The sequence below is a fragment of the Lygodium microphyllum genome, chromosome 4 (genome assembly GCF_053477565.2).
Source record: "Lygodium microphyllum isolate KBCC chromosome 4, Lygodium_microphyllum_v1.1.10, whole genome shotgun sequence".
NCBI lineage: Eukaryota > Viridiplantae > Streptophyta > Polypodiopsida > Schizaeales > Lygodiaceae > Lygodium > Lygodium microphyllum.
This window is the reverse complement of record NC_141138.1, coordinates 153,226,629-153,251,210: the sequence shown is the minus strand read 5'-3', so window position 1 is coordinate 153,251,210 and position 24,582 is coordinate 153,226,629. Positions and strand designations below refer to the sequence as shown.

The window sequence follows — 24,582 nt, the reverse complement described above, 5'->3', positions numbered from 1 at the left end:
ACCCATGGTCCATCCTCCGCACTTTCCTCGGTTTGTTTTAGTTCTGTAATTATCTAACACATTAATTTGACATATAACAATCAGCTTCTTTAATTAACCCTGTTAAGCACTGGTTCCTTCACGTAATCTTATCACGTGACATAGAAAAACAATATCAAACAACTTCTTTATTATCATTTCATCATTTTATCTTTGAAATACAAGGAGTTCCGCCCGTAGGCTTGTCCATAATCTGCCCGAAGGCTATCCAGTAATCCACAGGGATCACTATTCCAAGCTTCCGCCCGTAAACTAGTATACGGGCCTCGAGATCCAATCCCGAGTCACGTTAGCCTCTTGTGCAGGACCCGGAAGGCAAAGGATTTACGGCCAGAGCCCCCCCTGGCACCCAAGCGTCCTCCTGCTCCAAGTAGAGCTCAACGGAAAGACCTCTCGCGGCGGGTTCGGTCCACGTTCCCGGCGCGGTCAACAACCCCCTTGGTTAGGGTCAGGCAGGCAGTCGGGGGTAACTAAAGCTGCCTCTCCCTTCAGGCCTTCAACCTGAAGCATTTAGATATCTTTTCATCCTTTAGTTCCTTGAGCAAACAATGCAAACAGTGATTTCTAAACTGTTACAAGCACAATCAATTCCAGTGGTAGTTTAATTTGGCCAACTGTTAAGGAGTGGATCCTTCTCTCCGAATGCACCCAGCATTCGATCTGGGATCAATTGCGACTTGGCAAGATCCCCAAGGATTTATTTATTCACCCTTTTGTCCTTGGGTTAGGGTCATACCCTGCTAACCCAACTTAACCAATACCTTAGGTTTTATTAATAGTAAATCCTGGCGACCATGTCGCTCTAATTTATTGATTGATCATTTGCTTCCAAGCAAATACCTAACTTCCCTTTACTTGGCAATTTTTCCCCAAGAAAGGTGATGTGGCAGGATGATTACTCATCCTCTTGCAAGTTAAACTTGTGCAAGAACCTGCCAACCTCATTCCAAGGAATGGCAAAAATCTCTTCTGATCAAACCACAAGACCATGCGACATTGCTGCTTGTTGCACAAGTGTCTCATCCATTCCATGGGATCATTTCACCCATTGAATGGCATTTTCTGGTCAAGAATTATGTTTAGACAAGAAGCAGGGTTTAGGGTGTCTTCTTACCCAACCCAATTCAATTTGCACTAGGCCGACACGATCGGTCCTAGGGATTCCTAACTCAAACCGAGTTTTAACATTTGAATGAATGATTCTTAAGGTAGAAACCCTAGATCGCTATTTGCATGAGCGTCCAATTTGACCCAACATTCCGCGAATGTGGGTAGGACCTTCGGTTCAACAGTTTCGAATTGGCAACAAGTTGGAACTAGGCTCAGTCCTTAACGTGCTAAACCCTAGTTAGCACTTGGGTTATTTATCGTATCGGTTGAGCCATCCTATGTGAATCCCTTGCGGTTTAGGCATTTTAGATAATTAGATCCACTTGTCTTGTGACAAGGACGAACCATCCCTAGAGATGTTAACTTGATCTTAAAGGAGAAAGCTAGTTGTAATATCTCACAATTCACGTAAACACGCAATTCATTGTTTCTACATACTCCTAAATTTGCAATAACCCTAACTTTTCTTTTTAAGATCAAAATGCAAGTTAAATTGCGGCATAACTTCCATTGATCCTACCAGGACTTGCATTCAAGAATCATGCCCACAATTCTTTTTCTAAGCTTTTAAGATTTCATGCTTTAATAAACCATGTAGCCTTTCCCTAAATACCACTCTTGATGAATGAATTTTTTTTTTTTCATCATATTGAAAATACCGATGACCCAATTTCATGTCATGAATTAATTCTAGTAATTGTTCAAATAGTCAATTTATTTCCAATTGCATTTGACATGCCTAGGTGTCTCCTAGTCCATGAAGTTCTCATACTTAATGCATTACTTTTTGCGTGAAATCAAAATACTAAAAACCTGGACTCGTGGGCTCGAGGAAAAGTCCACGTGAATGTTAGGAGAAGATCCTCCTGGAGGTGCGCATTGCGACTTCTTAGGGGCCATCGTAGGCGTAATTACGGACTTCTGGTTTGGCTTTTGCCCTTACATGATCGGTGAAACTCCTCAGCCTTCGTACACAGCCTCAAGATCTTGCCCTTCTCCCTCGTACGCGGGGGATCCCTTCCGAAGTGCGGACGGGATTTGGGCTTATGGGAGGCCTTGTGGGGTTAGAGCTTGGATTGTGGAGATGGGCCTTTGTTGAGAGAGCTGTGAAAATGGAGGCTTTATGAGCTTCTTCTTCTTCTTTTAAAATGCGGGATAGCTAAGAATGGACTTATAGAGGCCTTGTGGAGTTTGGTTTGTGGAAATGGGACTCCAAAAAAAAAAACTCTTGGGAATAGGGGCTTTTACGAATGGAGTTTCGGAAATTGAGGCCTTACGAGGGGGTTTGCTGAAAGGGCTCTTACGAATGGAGCTTGCAAGAATGGAGGCTTTATGAGCTTCTTTAAAAACCGCGGGTGGCTAGGAATGGACTTACAGATGGCTTGTGGGATTTGAAGCTTATTTGCGGAAAAGAGCTCTTACGAATGAAGCTGCGGGAAATAAGCTTATGGGAAATGGGCTTCAAGGGAAGGCTTTTAACCCCCCGGAATAGACCCTATGTGCACAAGGTCTTAGGCCTTGTTTTTTTTTTTAGAAGCTTCCAAAGCTTTAGGAATCTTTTGCTTCCCAGGAGTATGTGGATCAACGAGATGATTGAGGGGGAAGAATATGATGACTGGCGATGGTGGCTTCAGCTTGTGAGGTGGCGGCGGATTCAGTAGGCAGCAGTGGTGATCTTGGCACCCTCCATGACGGCGGCGACCCCAGAGCAGCACGACAGCTCTTCTTGCACGGCGGCCTCTTGCAACAACAGTCTTTTCCCTCCTTCTTTTGGGCAGAATGGCGTCCTCTCAGTCCCCTCTCCTTCGCGGCAGCCTCCTCACGGCCCTTCCGCGGCAGCCTCCTCACGGCCCCTCCGCGGCCTCTCAGCTTTTCCCACCACCCCCATTCTCACCCCTTAGAGGGCGGTATTTATAGGAAGGGGGGTAAGGTCTCCCTCCCCTACGTGGTGCCTGCATGGCTCCTCTTCCTCCACCTCTCCTATTTCCCAACATAGCCCCCATCCTCTTCCCTCAGCCACGCTTCGGCTGGGGGAAAGAGGAAAAAAAATTTGAAATAAATCTAATATTATCCTCTTAACCTCCCCCCCAAGAGGAGGTTCATACGAGGATATGCAGGTTTCTTTAAACCATTAGTCGTCGTTTCTGCCACTATCGTATACAATCGCACTGTCCGTTAACATAATGCTAGCATTATCATTTGCCCGAGACTTCACACGGCCTCGTAACATTTTCAACGGGAATATTACACTTAGCATGGCTATGTTAGGAGTGGAACAGTTGGATATCATGCCTAAGAGTGGAAGGCAATCTGTCTCAACTATAACATGCGCGCCCATGAAGTATTCCCTGTCACATTTTAATGCAGTTACTACTCCCCAAAGCTCTCTTTAAATTTGAGCATACCTTCTTTGTCGTTCATTAAGAACCTTTGCTCCAAAGCGGATCACATATCTGTTGCCTTCAAGGTTGTCTTGACCAACTGCCCATCCTATTCCAATAGGACTTGTGTCCACTGTGAGAAAAATGGGCTGTCCATTAGAGTAGTTAGCCCTCTTTAAAGTAGGAGCTGAAGTTAGCATTTTCTTGAGTTTCCGAATAGCCTGAGTGTGTTCTTTTGTCCATAGAAACCTTTGGCCCTTTCTTAGAAATTGATAAAGACTTTCAGCAACATGAGCAAAATGTGGTATCCAAATAAGGTAAAAGACACATGCACCAAGACATCTTCTCACTTCTGAAACATTTGTATATTCTTCATGCATCTTGCTAATTGCATTTAGTTTTTATGGAGAAGGCTTTCGGCCATATGGTCCATACATATGACCGACCACAAGGACTTCTTCAACTCCAAAAATAGATTTAGCTCCTGAAAGAGTAAGATGAACTTCTTCTAATTTAGACAGGATTCGAGCACAATCATTAATATGATCAAAAACAAACTTTTGACATCCAAGTTCATTGAGTTCTTCATTTTTCTCATGAACTTCACATCCTTTGATTGGAACATCATCAAGGAAAGGAAGAGTCAATTGAGGAATATAATCCCTCAATACTTTATGCATGGCATTCATCATGTGAGCTACTGAATTCGTAGCCCCTTGAGGTAGAGTACACATGTGGACTAGGCCAAGAGGCGTCTTCATTGTAGTAATGTCACGGCTTTCCAAAGCAAGCTGAATATGGTCATAGCCTGAATATAAGTCTCCCATGGAATAGATTGCCCTTCCTGCAAAAGCCTCAGCATACTCATCCACAATTGGTCCTGATCCAACATTTCTAATAGTGACTTTATTAACGGGTTGCAAATCTTGAATGAATCGTAAAGATCCATTCTTCTTAGGTACGGTAAACCATCGGTTGGAATATGGAGCTGAAAATGGCTCCAATATTCGCATTTTTATCTTTTCATTTAAAAGTTCCAATAGCTTAGGCAAATGAGCCCTTGGAACCGGAATTGGTTTAAGATTCCAAGGCACATGTGGGACCGTAAAAATTACCATTGGTGCCACAATGCTAGGATCCACACAGCTGATTTCATGCGGCTGAAATGAAAAGGCTTTACCATGGTTCTTCAACATGTGCATGAAAATGTGTTTTTCAGCCGGCAAGAGAAAAGAGTCTTCACCAATTTTCAGCTTTTGTAGACTTTCTGCAGTAAATTGATGGCCAATATTTTTAGGATCACAAAGGCTTGGTTGTTTGGATACCCTTTCTACCAATCCTTCGCTTTCAGGTGGTAGAGGAGTAGCTATCGGCTTGACCTTCTTATCAACTGTTTTATATTTTGTTTCTACTCTTGCCTCATCCTTGTTTGGCTGTCCAAAGACTTCATAATCTACAAATTCTTGAATTATGTCATACATATTCAATGTACATACCTATATGGACTGATTTTCAGCTTGATTTTCTGCATGAACATCTGTATAAATTTCAGCCATTGTATCATTATAATTCAGCCCATAAAAGAGACCTAAAATTTCTTCATCTTTAGGTAAGACATCAATTTGCTTTAGTTCTTGCTCCATATGACTCAAATACTTTCTTTCAGCCCTGTTCATGCCTGAAATTTGTTTATAACAGCCCACTCCATTGGCTGAAAAAACCTATAGATTAGCTTTAGACCTTGCCTCCTTCATATGTGGAGGCAATTGTTTATGACATGATGCACTGCCATAGCCTCCACTTATAGCAGCACTACTTGAAAACCCTTAAACTCTCGGGCATTAGGAGGAACGGATGATCTCTCAATCGATCTCTATTCCGATGGTGATTAACACAGACAGTTAGGAATTGAACAGCCTTATCATTATCCTTGCTTCTTATCCGAGCGTATGATGAGCCATCATCAAAAGCCTTTGTCTCTAAGCGAGACTCGGAAATAAATGGTTGTCCAAGAATGATTGGATAACTGTAAGAATCTTGAACAAAGAAATGAAATTCATCTTTTACATTACCAATAGTAACTTGTACATAAGGACATGCTGCATAAAGATCGCCAGAAGAGTTATTGGTTGCCTTCATACGCCACCCTGGGTCCACGTCAATGGGCCATCCTCCATTCTCATATTGAACCATGGTCTATAAGGGCAATGCATGGAGTTTCTTTCTCACCAATTTTAACAACAGTTTCAGTAGTCGCCCTTACCCAATGGGTACGGGAATAGTGACTACTTGGAATAAAGTGAGTTTCACTTTCTTCCTGCATGTTGTAAAGAAAAGTCTCTTTCTTTTGCATGGGCTGCACTTTAGATTGAGAAGTTTCCACCATTATGGCTTTTTCAGCTTCTGCTTCATAAATGTCTTCTTCTTTGGCTTCTATGGCTGCAATCAATTCTTTGATTGCTTCCAATCGAATCCCTTGAGTTTTCAGCTTTTCTTCATCTTGCAAATACACATGAAGTACTTGCAAAAAAGCATGTACAGATTCTTCAGTTTCCTCACCAACATATTGTCTTTTTTGTTTAATTACATCAATTATTACATCATGAAATCCTTGTTTTGCAATACCGAGAATTTCACCTAATGTAAATTCAATTCTACTTTCAAGAATTCTTTCTTCTAGGATCCGTTTAAGATCCGTTGCGGTCTCTATGTCTGACTGCAACTTGTAGTTGGGATGTTTGCTTTTTCTTTTTCCTTCTGTCTTATTTTGGTGGTGGTGGATTTTCAGCAGCCTTCTGTTGGTTTGGTTTGCTTCTTGTTATGCGTTTAGTCGGTCATGAAGAAGAAGGACCGGCAACATCTTCTTCTCTTTTCTTCTATCATGGCTTCTTGATTATTAATTTCAGCTAGCTGGGGAAAAGCTAAAAATGAATCCATAGGCTCGGACCATCTGATTCTTCCTCGAATACATTGGTTGGGAGTGGTTGAATCATCCTTAGTTGCCTTGCCTTGATCCATACGTTCCAAGGCCTGTGTCCACACTTTAGATTTTGCATTAGTTTTACATGCTTTAACAATTTCATTAGTTGGCTCAATTTGCAACCCATCAGTTGTAGCATCAACAGCTGCATAGGCTGCTCTTGTTGCCAAATCCTCCAATCTTTTCTTCATGCCGCCGTTACTGAAGTTTGGCTCAAGAGGAAGCCCGGTTTCGGTTGCATGAATTTTGCCATCCTTCCTTCCAAAAGACTAATTTTTGTGCTTCGGCTTCACAGAATGCTCTGCACTCCCTCTTGTCATGCTGAAGGCTATCACGCCAAATGCAGCATCTTTTAAAGCCTTCTCGTGCAGGTCTTTGGGCGGTTGACCGACCCCTTTCTTCTACTTTAACGTCAAGCCTTTCTACTTTAGAATTAATTTTTGTTAAGTTAAGATGGAGATCCCGCATGCTTTTAATTAACTCATCCATGACATCCTTCTTTGGAGAAGGAATAGCAGAGTTTCTTGGTTGCTCGGCCATAGAGACAGGAGGTCGAGAAGCTGGAATAGGCTCCTTCATAGAATCAGTGGTTACAGGGGTTGATCCCCATCTTAGGCGCAATCGCTCTCTTCGAGCAATCATATTAACTGCTTCAGTGACATCACTCCAAGTAGTTTTTAATCGTGACTCAGAGTCAGGGTCTTCAAGTCGGTCAGTCAATTTCTCTTGAAGTGAAGAATCTGCAGCTTTTAAAAATAACTCAATCTTTTGACTTTCCATACCTTGTTGGTCATCGAGATCTAGTTGGGCAAATTTGCTTTCAAACTCTCGATGAAGAGCAGTAGTAGCAGTTAGACCCTTATTGGGCCTTTCGACCCATTCGGTGAAGATTTTCTTTGTCATAAGGCTAGAATCTTCAAGGAAAATTTCTTCTCGAAGAGCCTTCTTGAACACAGTCCATCCTGCATCTTTTTGGGAAAGACTATGAATTCGGTCCTGGAGACCATGCACAGCCAAACGGGCAAAGTAACGGCTCCAGGCATGATGAGGAACTCCAAAGAAGACCATCTTGTCAGTGTAGAGATGAATAAAAGAGGACACATTTTGCCCATTAAATTGCTTAAGCTCATGCCCAACTGCTTCTAAGGCCTTAATGGTAGTAGCATTAATCCGTTCTTCTTCTTGTCTCCGTTGTTGTTGCAATTGCAACTGCTGCTGAAATTGCAGCTGTTGTTGTTGGCTCTCTTGCATTAGACAAACCAACTGTTGCAAAGCATCTCCTCCTGAGCTTGATGATTCTCCCATTGGTCTTCTTCTTCAGTAGAGCAGACCTTCACGTCGGGTTCACCACTGTCGTCGCGTTAAGAGTTGAAGGTCTACCACCACGGGGGCTTTTAGTGCAGAAGAAGAGTTTGGGATTCAAGATTTAGAAAGGAAAAATGGATTGGGTTTTAATAAGATTCGGGGTTTAGAAATGATTTAGGCAGGAAGGGGAATTCAATCCTTTTCACTTTGTACTTAGCATACATGAACAGAAGGATTAAGACTAACTTAAATACATCAAATGCTTCAGGATACATTCATCATTTCATAAAGGATATTTTCAGATTTCCAATTCATTTATGAATATCAAAAGCAAGCTCTAATGGCATTTATTACATGTACAAAGATGGATTTCAATCCTTTGGGACAAGTATATTGATGCTAGAATCAAATACATCCAAGATTTGGGCCAAAGATGCATGAAATGGATTGAAAAAGAATAATTTTAGCTTCAGCCCTGTTTTAAAACAGAAAATTCCAGCCCATAAACAAATTCAAAATGAGGGCATAAACTCAAGAAGAAGTTTTTTTGATCATCTATGATCAATGTCCTGAAGAAAAGAGGTCATTTTCTTCTATTTTAACCATAAAAAACCCATGTTTGCTCATAAAAATAGATCAAAATAGTGAGCTGCCCTGTTTATGACTGGTTATTCCAGCCCATAACTGTCCATAAGTCTTCAATATCCTCACCCTTTGCTTGCCCCAAAGTCACTCAAGTACTTGGGCACAAGACGGGCTTAATTGGACCAAGAATAAGGTAGAGAAGATGAGAGAAGTCGTGCATAAGAGTAGGCTGAATCCTCTTTTCTCAGATTTTCCCTCTTTTATAGACAGTTTCAGCATGCATTTTTGTTAGACCAAAGAGACAGAGAAGTGGAGCTCTCACCAAGTTATCATCTTCAGTTGTTGGCCTGATAATCTTCAGTTTGCATACTCCATTCCATGTATCTCAGCTCCAGCTTTCTCCCAGTTTCCCTCAGGCAGAGCAGCCCGCATTTTGTGCCAAAAAACGCGGGCTGCTCTCTGCTCCAACTCTCGTCACTTTTTGACCAGTCTAGGTCACCTGCTGGTCACCTTGGTTAGTTACTTTTGGTCCCGTGTGGACCTAGTGGACTTTTGACAGTTTTTTGGCAATATTTTTTGGGTTTTGTCCATATTTTTGTACCTGAATTAATGTGATTGATCCAGCAGACTGTCAATTACTTCCAGATGTCCAAGTTTTAGGTCCCCATAGACTTATTTTTCATAAATGTACATGGTATATCTGCAAATTATATGCTAAATACAAAAGAACTTGTATAACTACGGTAGATTTTGGATAATAATGCCTGAATTTTGTATGCAAATATCTCATACAATCTTCCAGTGAAACTCTTCTGTGTTAAAATAACTCTTCTCTCTCTTATCCTAGTCTTTCTCTCTCCTATGCTCTCTTCTACAGTCTTCTTCCTTTCCTCTCTCTCTTTCAGGTCTCCTTCATTACAATTGGTATCAGAGCTTAGTTCTTGCTCCTTTCTTTTTCTCTCCTTTCCCTCAAATCTAGTCTCATTTTCCAACAATAAACCCTACTTTCAAGGTACACAGGCAAAGATGGCAGCTTTCTTGGAAGACACACAAGAGCTATGGTAGGAGGCTTGGCCAAATATGGAGGCAAGGAGACAAAAATGGCAGCTTGTTTTTAACCTTCAAACCTACAGGGTGATGAAGAAGGATGTTGTGAAGTGGACCTGTAGGGAGATGAGCTTTCATCTGATGGTGTATTAACTTTAGATGTCGATGTACCTTAGCTGATTCCTGTGTAGGAAAAGATGTGATAGGTGTCCCAGACATCACATTGAAAACCTCATCTGCAGTGGGAGGGCGACCAAGTTAAGTGGTCATCTCCCCCATGAATTGCTCCTTGTTGAATGGAGTGCTAGAGGATCCAGGATTCCACATCTATACAAGAAAAATCATATTACCCTGTGCAATAAAACATATTACATACAACATCTATACCTGCGTCTTTGTGCGTGTCTATACCTGTGTCTCTGTCTGTGTCTGTCAGTGCGTCTCTATGGGCGTTTGTTAGCGCGTCTATTTCCACATTTATAGCCACGTCTACACTGTCATCTGGACGCGCTGACAGACGTGCACAATCGCACCATTTCTTCTTAAACTTGCTTAAAAAACAAAGCTAAAAAACCTCCATAGATTACAAGATCCAGCATGTGAAGAGAGAGACAAACAAACAAAGAAACCAAACAAGATTGAGAGAAAGAAGAAGAACTCACCTTATTTGCTTGTTCCAACAGGTGGCGGCGGCTAGGTTGCAAGCTCCTTGTCCTCCTTCTCCCTTCCCTTGGTAAGTTGCTTCAATCTTGTTCTCTTCCTTGTTGTTTGGCTCTTCTTCTTTACTCTTTGGCTCTTCTTTCCTCCTATCTTCTTTTCACTCTTATTTCCTTGCCTCATTGTCTTCATGAAGTGATAGATAGACACGAGTAGTGATGTCGAGCTCCAACTGCAAAAAACGTGCAAAAAACGCAGGAAAGCACAGGTTTGAAAAGAAAGCCACAACTTTTTTTAAATTTTTCTATACTTGTGTAGCGCGTCTGTCAGCGCGTGTAATAGCATGTGTATATGCGCAGATAATTACTGTTACACGTGCGTATAGACGCGCAAAAACAATTTAAGAAATCAATGCATGCATTTAGGGAATCAATTGACCTATGTGGTGACATATATAACAAAGCTTGAGGATAAGAGATAACACATTGGCAAGTCAATTGGCACATATACATGTAGTGACTTACTAGACCATCCCACTTACAATTGCATATTACCCCACTTACGTATCAATAGGTGGATAAAGCACGAATGGTTTTTAGCAAGAGAAAGATAATGCAATGAAGGTGTACATGAAAGAGATAGAGAAAGGCATATTATCCATCAATCAATCAAAGATATGTGAGCTATAAGTGTACCTTGACATGAATGGAATAGCTTGCATATGCACAAGCCAACTGATTTACATCAATCTACTCATGCTATGAATTGGCACCCCGTGTGTTTATGCAATTCAGCTTCACTCTCGGATCCCATGGGGGCCAATACTTCTTTGTTTTCGGAAGCACCTCAAAGATTGTCATGGGAGCAGGGGGAAGGATCAACCTTCTTCCATCTACTGGAAGGTTATAAACATAACCACCTCAGCCTAAAGCATGCTGAAAAATATCTAGAGTCTGTGAACTCTGGATCTATGCCATTAAAATGCCGTTTGATGGTCTCCCACTCTGAATTGGAAACGTTTTCAACATTTTCAAAATAGAAAAAGGGAGGGCCTTCTATCAAACTATTCAATGGTTTTGGCTTGCCTTTAAAAAAGCCAGGAATTCCAAACCCCATGCCCTTTTTGAACTTGAAGGGTGGGATAGAACCTAGATGTGGACGTGATGTTTTTCCATTCATAGATTGAGACTTGAGCCATAAAACACTCGAGTCTTCATTGGCACTTTTATCCAAGTCTAGAGTAGGAGTAATGTTGATCTTTGTTTTAAGGCCCAAGTAAGTGTACCATAGCTTAAGGGCTCTTTCATCTACCCAGTATATTTTGCTACAGACACCTTGTGAGGGTCCAGCATGTCTAGTTTGATCTTTTATCTTTTACGACTAGTGCACATTATTCAATGCACTTTGGTGTGAGGGTAAACATCTTCGAACTCAACGTAAAGATGAAAAGAGAAATACCCAAGATTGTGGTGTCCTTGCTCACTTCGAGGATGCCAATGGTACTTCGAGTAATCATTAACTCTATTTTTTTAATTCAATGATTCAATGTGTATATTTCTTAATTCTATGGTTTTTATCATGCGCACTCGTGCATGCTCAAGAATCAATTTTAGGTGGTTAAATAATTATTAAATTTGGTTTTTTAATTATGTGAATTGTAATTTTAGGTGGTTAAATAATTGTGCATCTGCTGGCGCGTCTATATTAGTGTCTATTTGCGTGGATATATAGACACGCAATTATAGACGCTATGATAGACGCGCCCGACTTTGCGCGTCTATGCCTCGTTTCTGTTGTAGTGCATTCTAGGACTTTTTCAAGTTAGTGGCAATTTATATATCTGATTACATCAAAAGTAAAATATTTGTATTCTCCTAGTTCTATCCACTACTTTGTAAGTACCTAGATGTAGATCTCTAGGTATTAAAATAGTTCTAGTGTATCTTTTCTTGGTATATTAGGCCAATTAACTCTCCTTTCCAATTGATGCTTATATTAGTATATAGCAATTTGTTAAATTTGATCCTTGTGCTATTCTTCTCCATTAGGAGGAAAGCATCGCCTTAATTGTTGTCTTCTTCATGGGATAAGCAAACTTGTAACATGGGAAGCATGATAGAGGCAACCCCTTAGAGTTAGGATTTCACCAATCACATATATCATAATGGATTCTTGTGAAGCATACATCTTCATGGTCATTTGTTCAAACTTGTACACAAAGTCAAACAAAAGACATTTTCTCTTATATTATCAGCTTCATTATTGTTACACTATAAACATGGTTGTAAAATGTTACATGAACGAGAAGTAGTAGTTTTCTACTGTGCTATTTCATGCATATACAATAGAGGTTTCAACACTCCAATCGAGCCTCCTTTGATCTTTTTGTCTAGCAACAACTGGTGTTACATGTGGTACTGCACATGCCCATTTGTCGCAATTGTTTCATGGTGAGAGGTATTAATCATCTATTATGCTAATTAGTCCAATACAATAGAGGTCTCAACACTCCAAGAGAGGCTGCTTTCGTGATCTTCCTATTATTTTTGTTTAATAAGTTATACTGCATATATGGTACTACCTCTAAGTTGCATTCCTTATCTTTTTCTTTTTGTTTGACAAGTGGTATTACATATGCGGTACTACCCGTAAGGGATCGCCTTTGTGGTACTACCAAAGAGGTCCACAACTTGTGGCATTTCATATATGGTATTACCAAATACATCCAAATCATGGCTAATGGATGTATATACTATCCATAGGTACGCTATGTAGAGCAGATTCCAAAATGGCCTATGGAAATCTCGTCTGCTCCACATAGGTATACTAATCCACAGGTATGCACTGTAGACTAGATCCCAGAATAGTTTGTGGAAGACTTGTCTGGGCCAAGTACTTGGACAGTCACATATAGACCTGTGGTTACGTTTGTCTAGGAAGCAGCTTTGAACACCGGCACAATGAAGAACTATCTGGGCGACACTAACACACTATTTAACACATTTACGCTTCCGGAGCTCTTAGATACGTTGGAGTCATGGGCTGGGCGAGATTGGCCCCTGAGGACGTAGGTGAGCTCGAGAGGAGGGTCGGGAACTTCCACATGCTCCTCCAGCATCAGCAACACCGTGGCCATGGAAGGCCGAGACACTGCATTCTCTTGGATGCACCAAAAGGCTACATGCAAGAGGCGTTTCATTTTTGAGAGCATATTGGCGAGCTGATGATCAGTTGCGGCCAATTCAACATTACAGTGGATGCTGCCGCTTGTCACTGCTGTTGTGAAGAGTTGCTTGTCAATCACATCGTAGAGCCTGCCACTCTCAACCTGTTTGACTGCCCATGCTGGGAAGTACCATTCCTCGTTAGCCACGGCCAGGTTGAGGTTCTTGCGGCCACCTACTAGCTCCAGCAACACCATGCCATAGCTGAAAACGTCACTCTTGTCCGTGACGGGAATGTTGAGGAACCACTCGGGTGCCATGTAGCCAGGAGTGCCTCGCATGGCCGTCACGGTCTGGCTTTGCTCGGCTCTATCCATCAATTTGGACATCCCAAAGTCGGAGAGCTTGGCCCGGAAGTTCCCGTCTAGCAGGATGTTTTGTGGCTTCACGTCCAAATGAACGACCTTGTGTCTGCATTCCTCGTGCAAGAAGGCTAGCCCTCGGGCTGTGTCGAGTGCTATTCTATATCTCACTTCCCATGGAAGAGGATACCCATATGAGACAGAATCGTTGCTACTTGCCTCCGGATTAGCGCGACGGAATATCCACTTGTCTAATGATCCATTCTCCAGGTACTCATAAATAAGAAGCCTGTGAATCCCTTCCGCACAGAAACCCCTGAGTTGCACCAGATTCACATGACTCAGGCTACCCAGAGTGGCTACCTCTGCTCTGAACTGCTTCTTACTAGATGCAGCGATGGTGGGGCGTTCCGAGATCTTCAGCTCTTTCACTGCCACCTTGACAAGCAGCTGATTGCTGTCTGACGGTAGCTTAATCTCCCCTTCGTAAACTGCACCGGAGCCCCCAGTGCCTAGGGTCTTGCTGAATCCCTGCGTGGCGCTGTACATGTCTTTGTATAAGAACCTCGGTGGCAGCCCGGGCAATCCCTCCAGAAAGGCCTCCTCCTCGGAATCAGACTCATCCGACGACTCCTGCATGGCCCTTCTTGCGATTTTGGCAGCCAAGAGCGCCAAGCAGATGACCATCACGCCAAGCCCGCTGCTGATGCCAATTATCGCCCTTCTGGGAAACGGCTTGCTGGTGCTCAGGAACGGCGTGGGTGGCAGCTGTGCCACCCTAAGCAAGGCCGTCACCGAGGGACTGCGCCCAGTCAGCATTGTCTGCACTTGGTCATAGGTGTGGCAGGCCATGGTGTCATTGTTGTAGAAGGCCGCAGTGCATGAGCAGTTAGCCAAGCACAGACTCTTGCATTCCTCTGCACTGTTGGCCTGCCGGAGAGGGCTCATGAAGGAATTGGCAAAGTAATCAACGCCCGGCAGTTCCAGGAATTCATGCTGCCTAAATATGCTGCAGTTGAGGGGAGTTACAAGGCGGCAACCTTGGGTTGGATCCGAGGAATCGATGTACTGGAACAGATTTGGGCAGGTGCATGTTTGGACGGAGCTGCAGAGGCTGTTGACGCCGCAGTAGGATGGCAGCGTACAATAGGTGTTGAAGAATCCCTTGAAGAATTCGTTATCAAGGCTCAGGCCACTGGAAGAGAGGAGGAAGGTTTGGATGTCACCAGTGGGCATGATTCGCAAGTATCGCAAGCCATCGCCACCGAGGCGGGTCCCAAAGCTGATGCCATGAGCGGTATCAGCAATGCCGCCTGTCTCGGCGCGGCACTCCGGAGTGATAACCCCATCTTGCTCGAGCGAGATACCTTCTGCGTCCTCCCTGTAGAGAATGGCAGTGTGGTTGCAGGCGGAATGCAGGGCTACGGTGATGTTGTTGTCGTGACCGCCTGCATAGTTGATGAGCTCGTAGGGGACCATGCGCTGCTGTGCGTCGAAGCTGGCGTACAGGACGGCCCCTCCTGGCTCGGCCTTTAGAGTGTAGCGGCCAGGAGAGAAGTCTCCGTTCGAGTAGTCGATGCTGCCAGTGAGGGTGTGGTTGGTTCTCAGGCGCTGGCCAGGCAGGATGATGTCGGTCGGGTAGTCGAAGCTCTGCCAGAGGGTGGAGTTGCGGTCGCCGAGGAGGAGGAGGTTGCCCGTGCTGTTCATAAAAACGCTCCGTACGTCGTCAGCCGGAGGGGACCACACGACGGCGCCGTCGGCATCCAGAAGAAGCAGGCTGCGGGACGGGAACCGAAGGACGAGGCTCGCCTTCGGCGAGACAGGGTAGTCCCTGTTGGCGACCCAGACGATGGTGGTGTTGTAGAGCGTGCTGAGGACCACCAGCAGGCGCTGCGTAGCGTTGTTCAGCCCGTCCTTGTGAAGCAGGAACTTCCAGGCATAGGAGCCGTCTCTGCTGCGCAAAATGGGAGAGCTGGTGTTCGTCGCATTAGCTATCACCAGATCATATTTTTCTCCTTCAGCAACCGAGGGCTCATCCGGCAGTATCAGAACATCAGAAGCACTAGCTAAGCCCTGCAGATATGTTGATGTAGCCGCTGTGATTGCTGGGTAACTCTCGCTATAAGTACCAGTAGGAAGAATCAACAAAATTGTTATCATCATCGACAGCTGATGCGTATCACAATTGAGCAGCTTCATGCTGCTGGATGTAAGGGGATTAATAGTTACAGTAGCCAATACGGACAATGTAACGATGAATATGCGTGGCGCTAATCCTATTAATCCATGATTAGGGAGAAGAACAAAGCTCGCGAAGGAGCGGATACGAACTTGCAGGTAGTCGGCGTCTCCTTTATATAGATGGAATTTTGTCAGTAGTTTGTAGCTAGTGCGCAAACTTTGGCATCCTGATTCATGACTCCTTTGTCAGACCCACAAGAGTCACGAGTCCTCACGACAGTCCAACCTCAGTGGCACGTTGGCCGCCTTTCGTACGTCCCCCACATGAGCTTCGCAAAGGCTGGAAATGTTGGTGCATAGATAGTGTCTACCAGCGGGGTGTCAAATTTCAAGGCTTTCTCAACTTTTCATTTGGACGGCCTTAGTGGTGTTCCCCTTTCTTCTAAAAGGAATTTGAAGGGCAAATAGGGTAAGGGAACCAAATAAATGATCGTTCCCCTATTTTGACAGTCATTGTGGTCGAGAGGTGACAAATTAGTGATAGAGTGAAGAAATAATCACTTAACATGTGGAAAAAAGAGCCAAAGAACATGTGCTAGCACGATTCCTCTAAATTGGGTTGATCCCTATATCACAAAATCATGGGCTGTTTTTGCACGTCTAAATTTGCATTGAAGCTCCAGAATGCCTTTGCTATGGCTTTGTTGTAGCTGGGTTTTTCTTCTACTTCTAGTTGGGGGATCTCCTCAAAAACATTGATGTCGAATCGTTCTATTTAATTTTGTCATGTCACCCTTTTTTGACAAAGGGTCTAGAAGATGTCACTAAAAATGGCCCCCTTATCTTCACTTTCCTAAATTTTGAGATCTCAAATACTTTAACCTTTTTCCAAAAGTGTAAGACCCCCTTTGAAGGGTGAAGCCTTCATCTATTGAGCGTGCTAGTCCCACACAATATTTCAAAGACTATCATTATATTGAGTGTGCTATTATGTGCACTAAAATTCAAAGACTACGTTTGAAGGTGTTGAAGTTGTCATAGATGGAGCATGCTATTATGAACACTAAACACTAAAATTCAAAGACTACCTTCAAAAGACCAAAGAACACAATATTAGTGAGTTTGGGAATCTCCCAATTCTCATTTTTTGAATACTAAAAAGGTGGCACCTGGATAACATGCCCATAAGTTTCTCAAAACCATATGATGTGACCTATCATTGGAAAGCGCTTGAAAAATGGAATCTATTGAGCTATAGAGCGCTCCATTTGGAGTTATAGTATTCAAGTTATGACAAATCCAAAGATTTGACCACGTGTCCCAAACTTATGGGAAATTTTCATATTCCCCAATATGGTGTTAAAGTGAAGCGTGGTCTTTTAGAAGACAAATTCAAGCACGATGTTCCTGTTTTAAACCTTGCACTAGTTGATCTTAAAAACTTTTCTCAACCAATAAAGAAAAATGTAAGTTCTCAAAGTGATTGATTATGCTACTCAGAATCTGTACGAAATGTCAAGTTTATCATTGAAATACTTGAAAATTTCACCCTTACTTTAAGGACATGGAAAAATTTCAATCAGTAGATTGAAATTCAAGCCAGTACAAGTACAGTAAAATGTTGTCGAAACTTTGGAGAATACCTCAACTCTCCTTTTAAAATATCAAAATCAAGCATGTTCCTCCTCCTTGAAACCTTTCACATGATGACAAGTCTTCAAGATGCACCCCCAAAAAACTTTAGACTGGACCATATAGTTCTCACTTAGCCACATTGGATGGTCACTGAATATTCCAAATTTGTAGCATATCTTTTGCTTAGGCAAGTTGGGCATCCACTATCTAAAAGCCTCATTGGCAACTTTAAGGCCAAGGATTACATTGAAAGACTTAAATTTCAAGAGTAGTGTACATTGTCTTCTATATTAGTTGAAGAAATTCTAAGACACATTTCTCAATCATTTTTGGTGGAACACATGGTTACTTACCAAAGGTTATGATAATAGTTTTTCACGATGGGTTTCAAATGCCTTTATATCAACACACACACACGCACACACACGCATGCATGCACGCACGCACGCACGCACGCACACACACACATACACCTTCCTCACTTTACTAGTCGAAGCAAATCAAGTCTTGCATGTAGTAAGCACTTCCATGTTTCCACACACTTTTAAGAAGCCATGCAATAGGATTGAGTCTACAAAGATGCCCTCTCTTATGTGCATTGAACAAAATAAACTAGATCCACTTGTGAATTAACTATTGTGATATGTGACCCAAAATTTACCTAGTAAAGAACATGTCCTAGTCAAGTCACTTGATACACATATTTTTGGTGGTGTGCCCCTTGGGCACATATATTCAAGTGGCATTTTATAAAAAAATTACATTACATGTATTTATGGTTAAAATAACTTCTTATTTTCATAAATTACGTGTTTCTAATAAGACTTATTTATTCAACCCTTGTGTAAAATTAATTTGAAAATAGGCATTCAAACCCCTTTGAAAGAAGTCAAGTGCTACTCCTATGTGCTTTACAGGGAATCCTTAAAACATTGTTGACTATCTTTTAGAAGAATTCATAATGCCAAAAGGTATTTAAGTATTTGCTTTCTTACTTATAACAATTTTGAATCCTTTTTTCTTCACAATGTCAATAGTTTTAATATTGGATTCATAGCTTTTATCCCAAGGTCAATCTAGAGTCATGGAGGAGAAGTACTATCCTACTGATCATGACATGAAGGCTTTAAGCAATGATAAGGTGGGAATTTTGGAATATTTAGAGTTAAAAGATTGGAGCTCTCATTCTTAACTAAAAATTAAGGCACAACATCAATGCTTTATGCAAGGGTAAGCTTTGGAATTTTCAAGATCCATTTAGAGTTAAAGGACTGGAGCACTTAAACCTAGCTAGATAGGAAAGTTCCAATTTAAAGCATAACCTTAATGAGTCACCATTAAGAAAATAACAATATCAGATGCATTTAGGGCCTTTTATACAAATCCCATGTACATGTTTTAGAGGTAACTTGTAAAACATAACGTAGAAATTTTATGCTTTCTATGAGATTTTTATATCTATACCTTTCTCTCTTGTAGTCTAATTGACCTCTCTATAAGAGAAATTATATTAATGCATCTCCTTGTGTTTGTAGTCATAGTGGTTTTAAAAGTGCAATCTTCTCACTCATGTGATAGGAAAAATTCAAAATGGACTTCTTTAACAAGGCAACATTTCTTTATTTAAGAAGAGATATTAATATCTATGGCATCCCTCTCTCGCTTCTTTGATCATGAGCACGAGGAGAAAAAGAAGTTTTCAATGGCAATTTCTTAAAAGGATTCTTCATATGGGTCTTATTAACTACAAGCACTAGCTAACTGAGTCCATATATGCATGTCTATATCTAAAGAGATGGAAAGGCATTAGTTTTTTTGGGGAAAAATAAGGGAAAATACTAGCTACACTAGCTTGGTATAAAACATGTAAAGAGACTTATTTTTTTCATCATTGAGTAATAATCAAAACTCTCTTTCATCTTCACTTGCACAACTTCCATGGCTACTCTCACATTTTCTCTCTTTTTTTCTATATTTCTCTCTCTTCTTCTAGTCATTCTCTCTCCTCATTCTCTCTCTTCTATAGTGTTCTTTCTCTTCTCTTTCTTCTCTAGAAATATTCTTGATGAGTGGTGTTAGAGCTAAATAATCGTGATCTATTTTCAATCACCTTCCATTTCCATTTTACATATATTTCTCTCACACAATTGATTTCACCACACGTACAATAGGTACATGCCTCGGTTTGTGAGTGGCAATGACTAGCAATCCTTCTATAGATAGCAAACACCATATCTAGAGCTATTCAATGGAGCTTTGGACAAGTTTGGCAACATCATGATCAAAATAGCAACTCTCACTCTTTCAAAGGTAAATTTTAGCGGTGTTTTGATAAAAGAAGGTCTATAATAGTTAGAGAAGGTTTAAATAGTAATTAGCTTTTCAAGAGAGTTGCTTCTTTTTCATTCTTTCAAGCCTCCGTGGAGTTTCCAACAAGAGATGTCAAGAATGGGATTAGAGGGTCTTACATGAGGTTAACACGGGGTTAGCACATGCGAATACCTAGTTACACTAATGTAAAGAATGGGATTAGAGGGTCTTACATGGGGTTAGCACATGCGAATACCCGGTTATACTCATGGGGTGTTTAAGGTGTACAAGGACCTGATTAGGGTACCATTTGATAAATACAAATATGTCTCCTCACCTTCACCCTCAGCTCGTAGGGCTTCCTCTCTCTCTCTCTCCCATCCTTCTCTCTCTTTCTCTCTCTTTTCTTGTCTTTCTCTCTCTTTTCTTGTCTTTCTCTCTCTTATCTTAGTATTTCTCTCTCCTGTGCTCTCTTCTTCTCTCTCTTGTGCAGTCTTCTTCCTTCTCTCCTTCTCTCTCCTAGGTCTCCTTCATTACAAGAGATTTTTGCTTCTCTCCTTGATCTTTAGCCTTCATCAAGATTTGACCATCTAGCCTATTAGCGCAAGGACTTTACATTCACACATGTGCAATAGATTTTTTAAATGTATTTATTAGATAATATGAAATCATATTTTTGTGAAGTTATTAGACTAGAATATGTTTTGATTTATTTGCACAAAAGCAAGTCACACAAAGTGAGGAAAAGCAAGGAGCACAAAAATATTTATCTCAATGTATTTTTAGTACAAAAGCTTACTTTAATATCATAAGTACATATATGAGGGAGGTGCTTACGCATACATGGGGAAAGATTATACCCAATTAGATGTTGTGCAAGTTCTTGGTGTTTTTCTCACATGCTATTTGTTTACTTTCTATTTTATTCTCAATTATGTTTTATTCTATGGCATAGTCTATAGTGGCAAGATCATCCATTTATTGATGAGCTAGAGGGGGGGAGGGGGGGGGGGGGGTGTCTCACGTTGTTTCTTAATAATTTAAGGTACTTCAACAAGACCCTTAAACAAATCAAGAATACCAAGTACATGCTTTCAATTTATTAAATAGAAAAAAAAGGTAAACTATTTTGATGCTTATTGAAGCGAGAGGTTATATTTTCAATATTATCACACACACACACACACACATAATATGAAAATTTTGCTTATTGAAGCGAGAGGCTATCGTATTTTGCAGAAGTGAAAGATTTAGGATTGTAGACCGAATTTTAGATGAGATAGTTAAACATACTCCTAACAGTAGTAAGTTTTCAAAGCAGGTCTCATGTTTGTTTTACTCTCTTGTCTTCTTTGTGTGTGTGCAAAAGCTATGGTGTGTAGTTCATGGTTGCATTGAATTTTTTCTATGTAATGGTGTTGCTTTGAGAAAGGTAACCATTTATTTGTTGTGTGGTTGCTAGGAAATTATTGTTGTGCTCCAACATTGACACATTGCTAGAAGAGTGTACATGTTAACTATATTTGAGGGTTTAGTCTTTGTATTGTCATTATATGTTATTAAGAATATAGTCCCTAACATATTCTAGGAAGTTTAGATGTTTAAGTGTCTACATATTCATATGTCTAGCTATCACATTCCATTTAAATCTTGCAAAGCATCCATTGAGATAGTCTAGGGTAAGAAATTAACTATCTCCATATTGTTATAGCCATTGGTATTACAACAACTAGTATTTTATTCATTGACCATGTCAGATTCTAGGAGAGATTATTGGTAAAATCTAACAATCTCTTGTGATGTTTCTTTTAATGTAAATTTGATAATAAAGTGCAATGATATGATATAGTATAATATTAAGGGTTTTCTTATGGCTGTTGTGGTATTGGATGTGTTGGACATTTGGAGGATCTTCTTCAGAGTGGTGAAATTCAAGCAACATCATTTTATATTTCTTTCTACTAATCACCCTCTCTTAAAATCAATGTATGTGTGTGTGTGTGAAGCCACAATATGGGCGTTCTACTTGCACTTCAATGGGCTAATCTTGGCCTTTTACTGCAGCATCCCATTCTCTTATACAATTTATATATGTGGACTTTTAGATGAATATGAGAAGGACTCCTTTTGCTAGGATTCATTGTGAGGACTCACTAGGTTACAATTCGTTGTTGTGAGGCCTTTTAGATGAATATGAACATAAGATTTTTGGACTAGGACTCATTGTGGAGTTTGATGTTGGTGCACAAATCGGATGTTGTATGCTTGCATAGTGAGCGCTGGAAGGTCCCCAAGAACAAAAGAACTCTACTTTTTGCACAAAACTCAAGGTAGAAAGCATGCACGACATGAACAAGAGACAAATTGGGTGCAATCTCCCCCCATGCCTTGTGTGAGCACTCCACAAAGCATGTATTTTATGTATTAATCATCTTCAAGCTCAAATAATAGCCCAAATTACAAAATAGCACGCCTTTGGCTTTTGAGTTTGCTTTAGCACAAAATAGAAATAAAGCTAATGGGCGAGCGCCCAAAGAGTCAGGCATACCCAATACAATGTCCAAATACAAATATCATAATCGTGCGCCCATGCACATACAAAATAATAAATAAATATCCAATGCCTTAATAAATAGGCACGACAAAATATAGACACCATGCCTAAGGTATGTGCCCATCAAAATATAAGTGATAACTCGAATATATGCTATCCTCCAATGCTTTCCTCCGCCTCTGTTGCTATCTCTACACATCAACTGAAGCATTCACAATCGTTAGTAAAATAATACAATTAAACCGATAAAAGTGAATACCTAGCAGTCTTCAGCTACATAAATAAATCAACTAGTTAGAAATCAATCCTAACCTTAATTTATCACGAGTGCGCACTCTAAACTCATAAACGTTTATTAATTTAATATGTATTTTGCGGAATCAACCGCTATGGAATCACCCATGTACATACTAAATTAATGAAACACCCGAAAAGGATAGGCGTCCCCATCGACTTCTCACACAAAGAATCCACTTTGTGTATGAGCCCTGGTCAACAAAGTTTACGGAATTCACCGTAAAACCACTATGCTTACGTAGTGAGCGCCGAAAGGTCCCCAAGAATTAAAAAACTCTACTTTTTGCACAAAACTCAAGGTAGAAAGCATGCACAACATGAACAAGAGACCAATTGGGTGCAATCTCCCCCCATGCCTTGTATGAACGCTCCACAAAGCATGTATTTTATGTATTAATCATCTTCAAGCTCAAATAATAGTCCAAATTACAAAATAGCACGCTTTTGGCTTTGGAGTTTGCTTTAGCACAAAATAGAAATAAAGCTAATGGACGGGCACCCAAAGAGTCAGGCATACCCAATGCAATGTCCAAATACAAATATCATAATCATGCGCCCATGCATATACAAAATAATAAATAAATATACAATGCCTTAATAAATAGGCGCGACAAAATATAGGCGCCATGCCTAAGGTATGTGCCCATCAAAATATAAGTGATAACTCGAATACACACTATCCTCCAATGCTTTCCTCCGCCTCTGCTGCTATCTCTACACATCAACTGAAGCATTCACAATCATTAGTAAAATAATACAATTAAATCGACAAAAGTGAATACCTAGCAGTCTTCAGCCCTACGGAAACACCCATTATGGAATCACCCATGTACACACTAAATTAATGAAACGCCCGAAAAGGATAGGCGTCCCCATCGACTTCTCACACAAAGAATCCACTTTGTGTATGAGCCCCGGTCAACAAAGTTTACGGAATCCACCGTAAGACCTCACGAAATCCACTGTGGCACGGAATCCACCGTTGTCGTATTGCTGTGCATTCGAGGTGTGAAACCACCCAAAAGTTGTGCATGAGATTTGTTACTTTGTACATATTTAGTTGTTATGTTTGCTCTTTCATTCTATGCCGAAGATGGAGAAGAATAAGTATGCCGAATATGGACTTTGTGAGGAAGTACTAAACTAATTCCAAGAGATGCAAGTCGAAGTACATTGGTGGATATGTTTGCCAAATGTGAGAGCTTGCTTGATGTTTAGCACACCTCAGAATGGTGCAATATAACTAGTAGGAGCATCAAGACAGGCTTGATTGTGAGTGTCATTGTATCACAGTGGACTTGGGCAGCTACTATTTTGCAAAGCTCTAATGTTACATGGGAGTATGGTGTCAATGGCCTTTGTGGTATGCGAGTGAGACGACAATTCAGGTGCTCCTTTTTGGAGTATTTGTCATTGAAATCAAATGGAAGGCATCATCAGTACATACAATTGGTGAGAATGTGTGTGTGAGGTGGGTTCTTTTTGGTGCACATTGTTGTTGTTGGTGTTTGTTTTGCCCACTTCACCAAGATGGATACGCATAGTGGTAGCATGATTCGACTTCTCAGGCAACGGAGAAAGTGAGGGTGAATTTCAATTTGGCAACTATTCTAAAGAAGTGCTTCGTTCTGTGGTAGCTCATTACCATGATGTACATAAAATAATAAATGCTACCAGTTAAATAAAAAAGAGGGAAATCCGAAAAGGGAGGCAAGCTTCAAAAACGAAGATGAGAAAGCTAATCAAAGGGGCATTAAGCCAAGAAAAGGAGGAAGATTAAAAGAAAAGGGAAAAAGCAACGGAGATGGATTACGATGACGAAGGGACGAATTGGGAAGAGGAGGATGGAGAAAAGCTGAGGAGAAGCCGCGCTTTAGGAGGAAAAAGAGCCTAATTTGGAGGGGAGAAAGCGGATGATAGGGGGGAGAAAAGGTGGCTTTTGGGGATCGAACGGAGAAAGTTCTCTAGATGATGA

General features: G+C 41.1%; 1 protein-coding gene across 1 annotated transcript; it reads right to left on the bottom strand.

The window, feature by feature from the left end:
- Nucleotides 1–12,360: 12,360 nt before the first annotated feature.
- Nucleotides 12,361–15,936, bottom strand: LOC148037789 (G-type lectin S-receptor-like serine/threonine-protein kinase SD2-5). Its single transcript, XM_087676741.1, has one exon. It carries the CDS (start codon nt 15,827–15,829, stop codon nt 13,073–13,075), a length of 2,757 nt encoding a protein of 918 aa, XP_087532867.1. The 5' UTR covers nt 15,830–15,936; the 3' UTR covers nt 12,361–13,072.
- Between the last annotated feature and the right edge of the window lie 8,646 nt (nt 15,937–24,582).

What these genes read in the sequence shown, in the direction of transcription:
- LOC148037789 (XM_087676741.1), bottom strand. Translation starts at nt 15,829, where the DNA reads ATGAAGCTGCTCAATTGTGATACGCATCAGCTGTCGATGATGATAACA.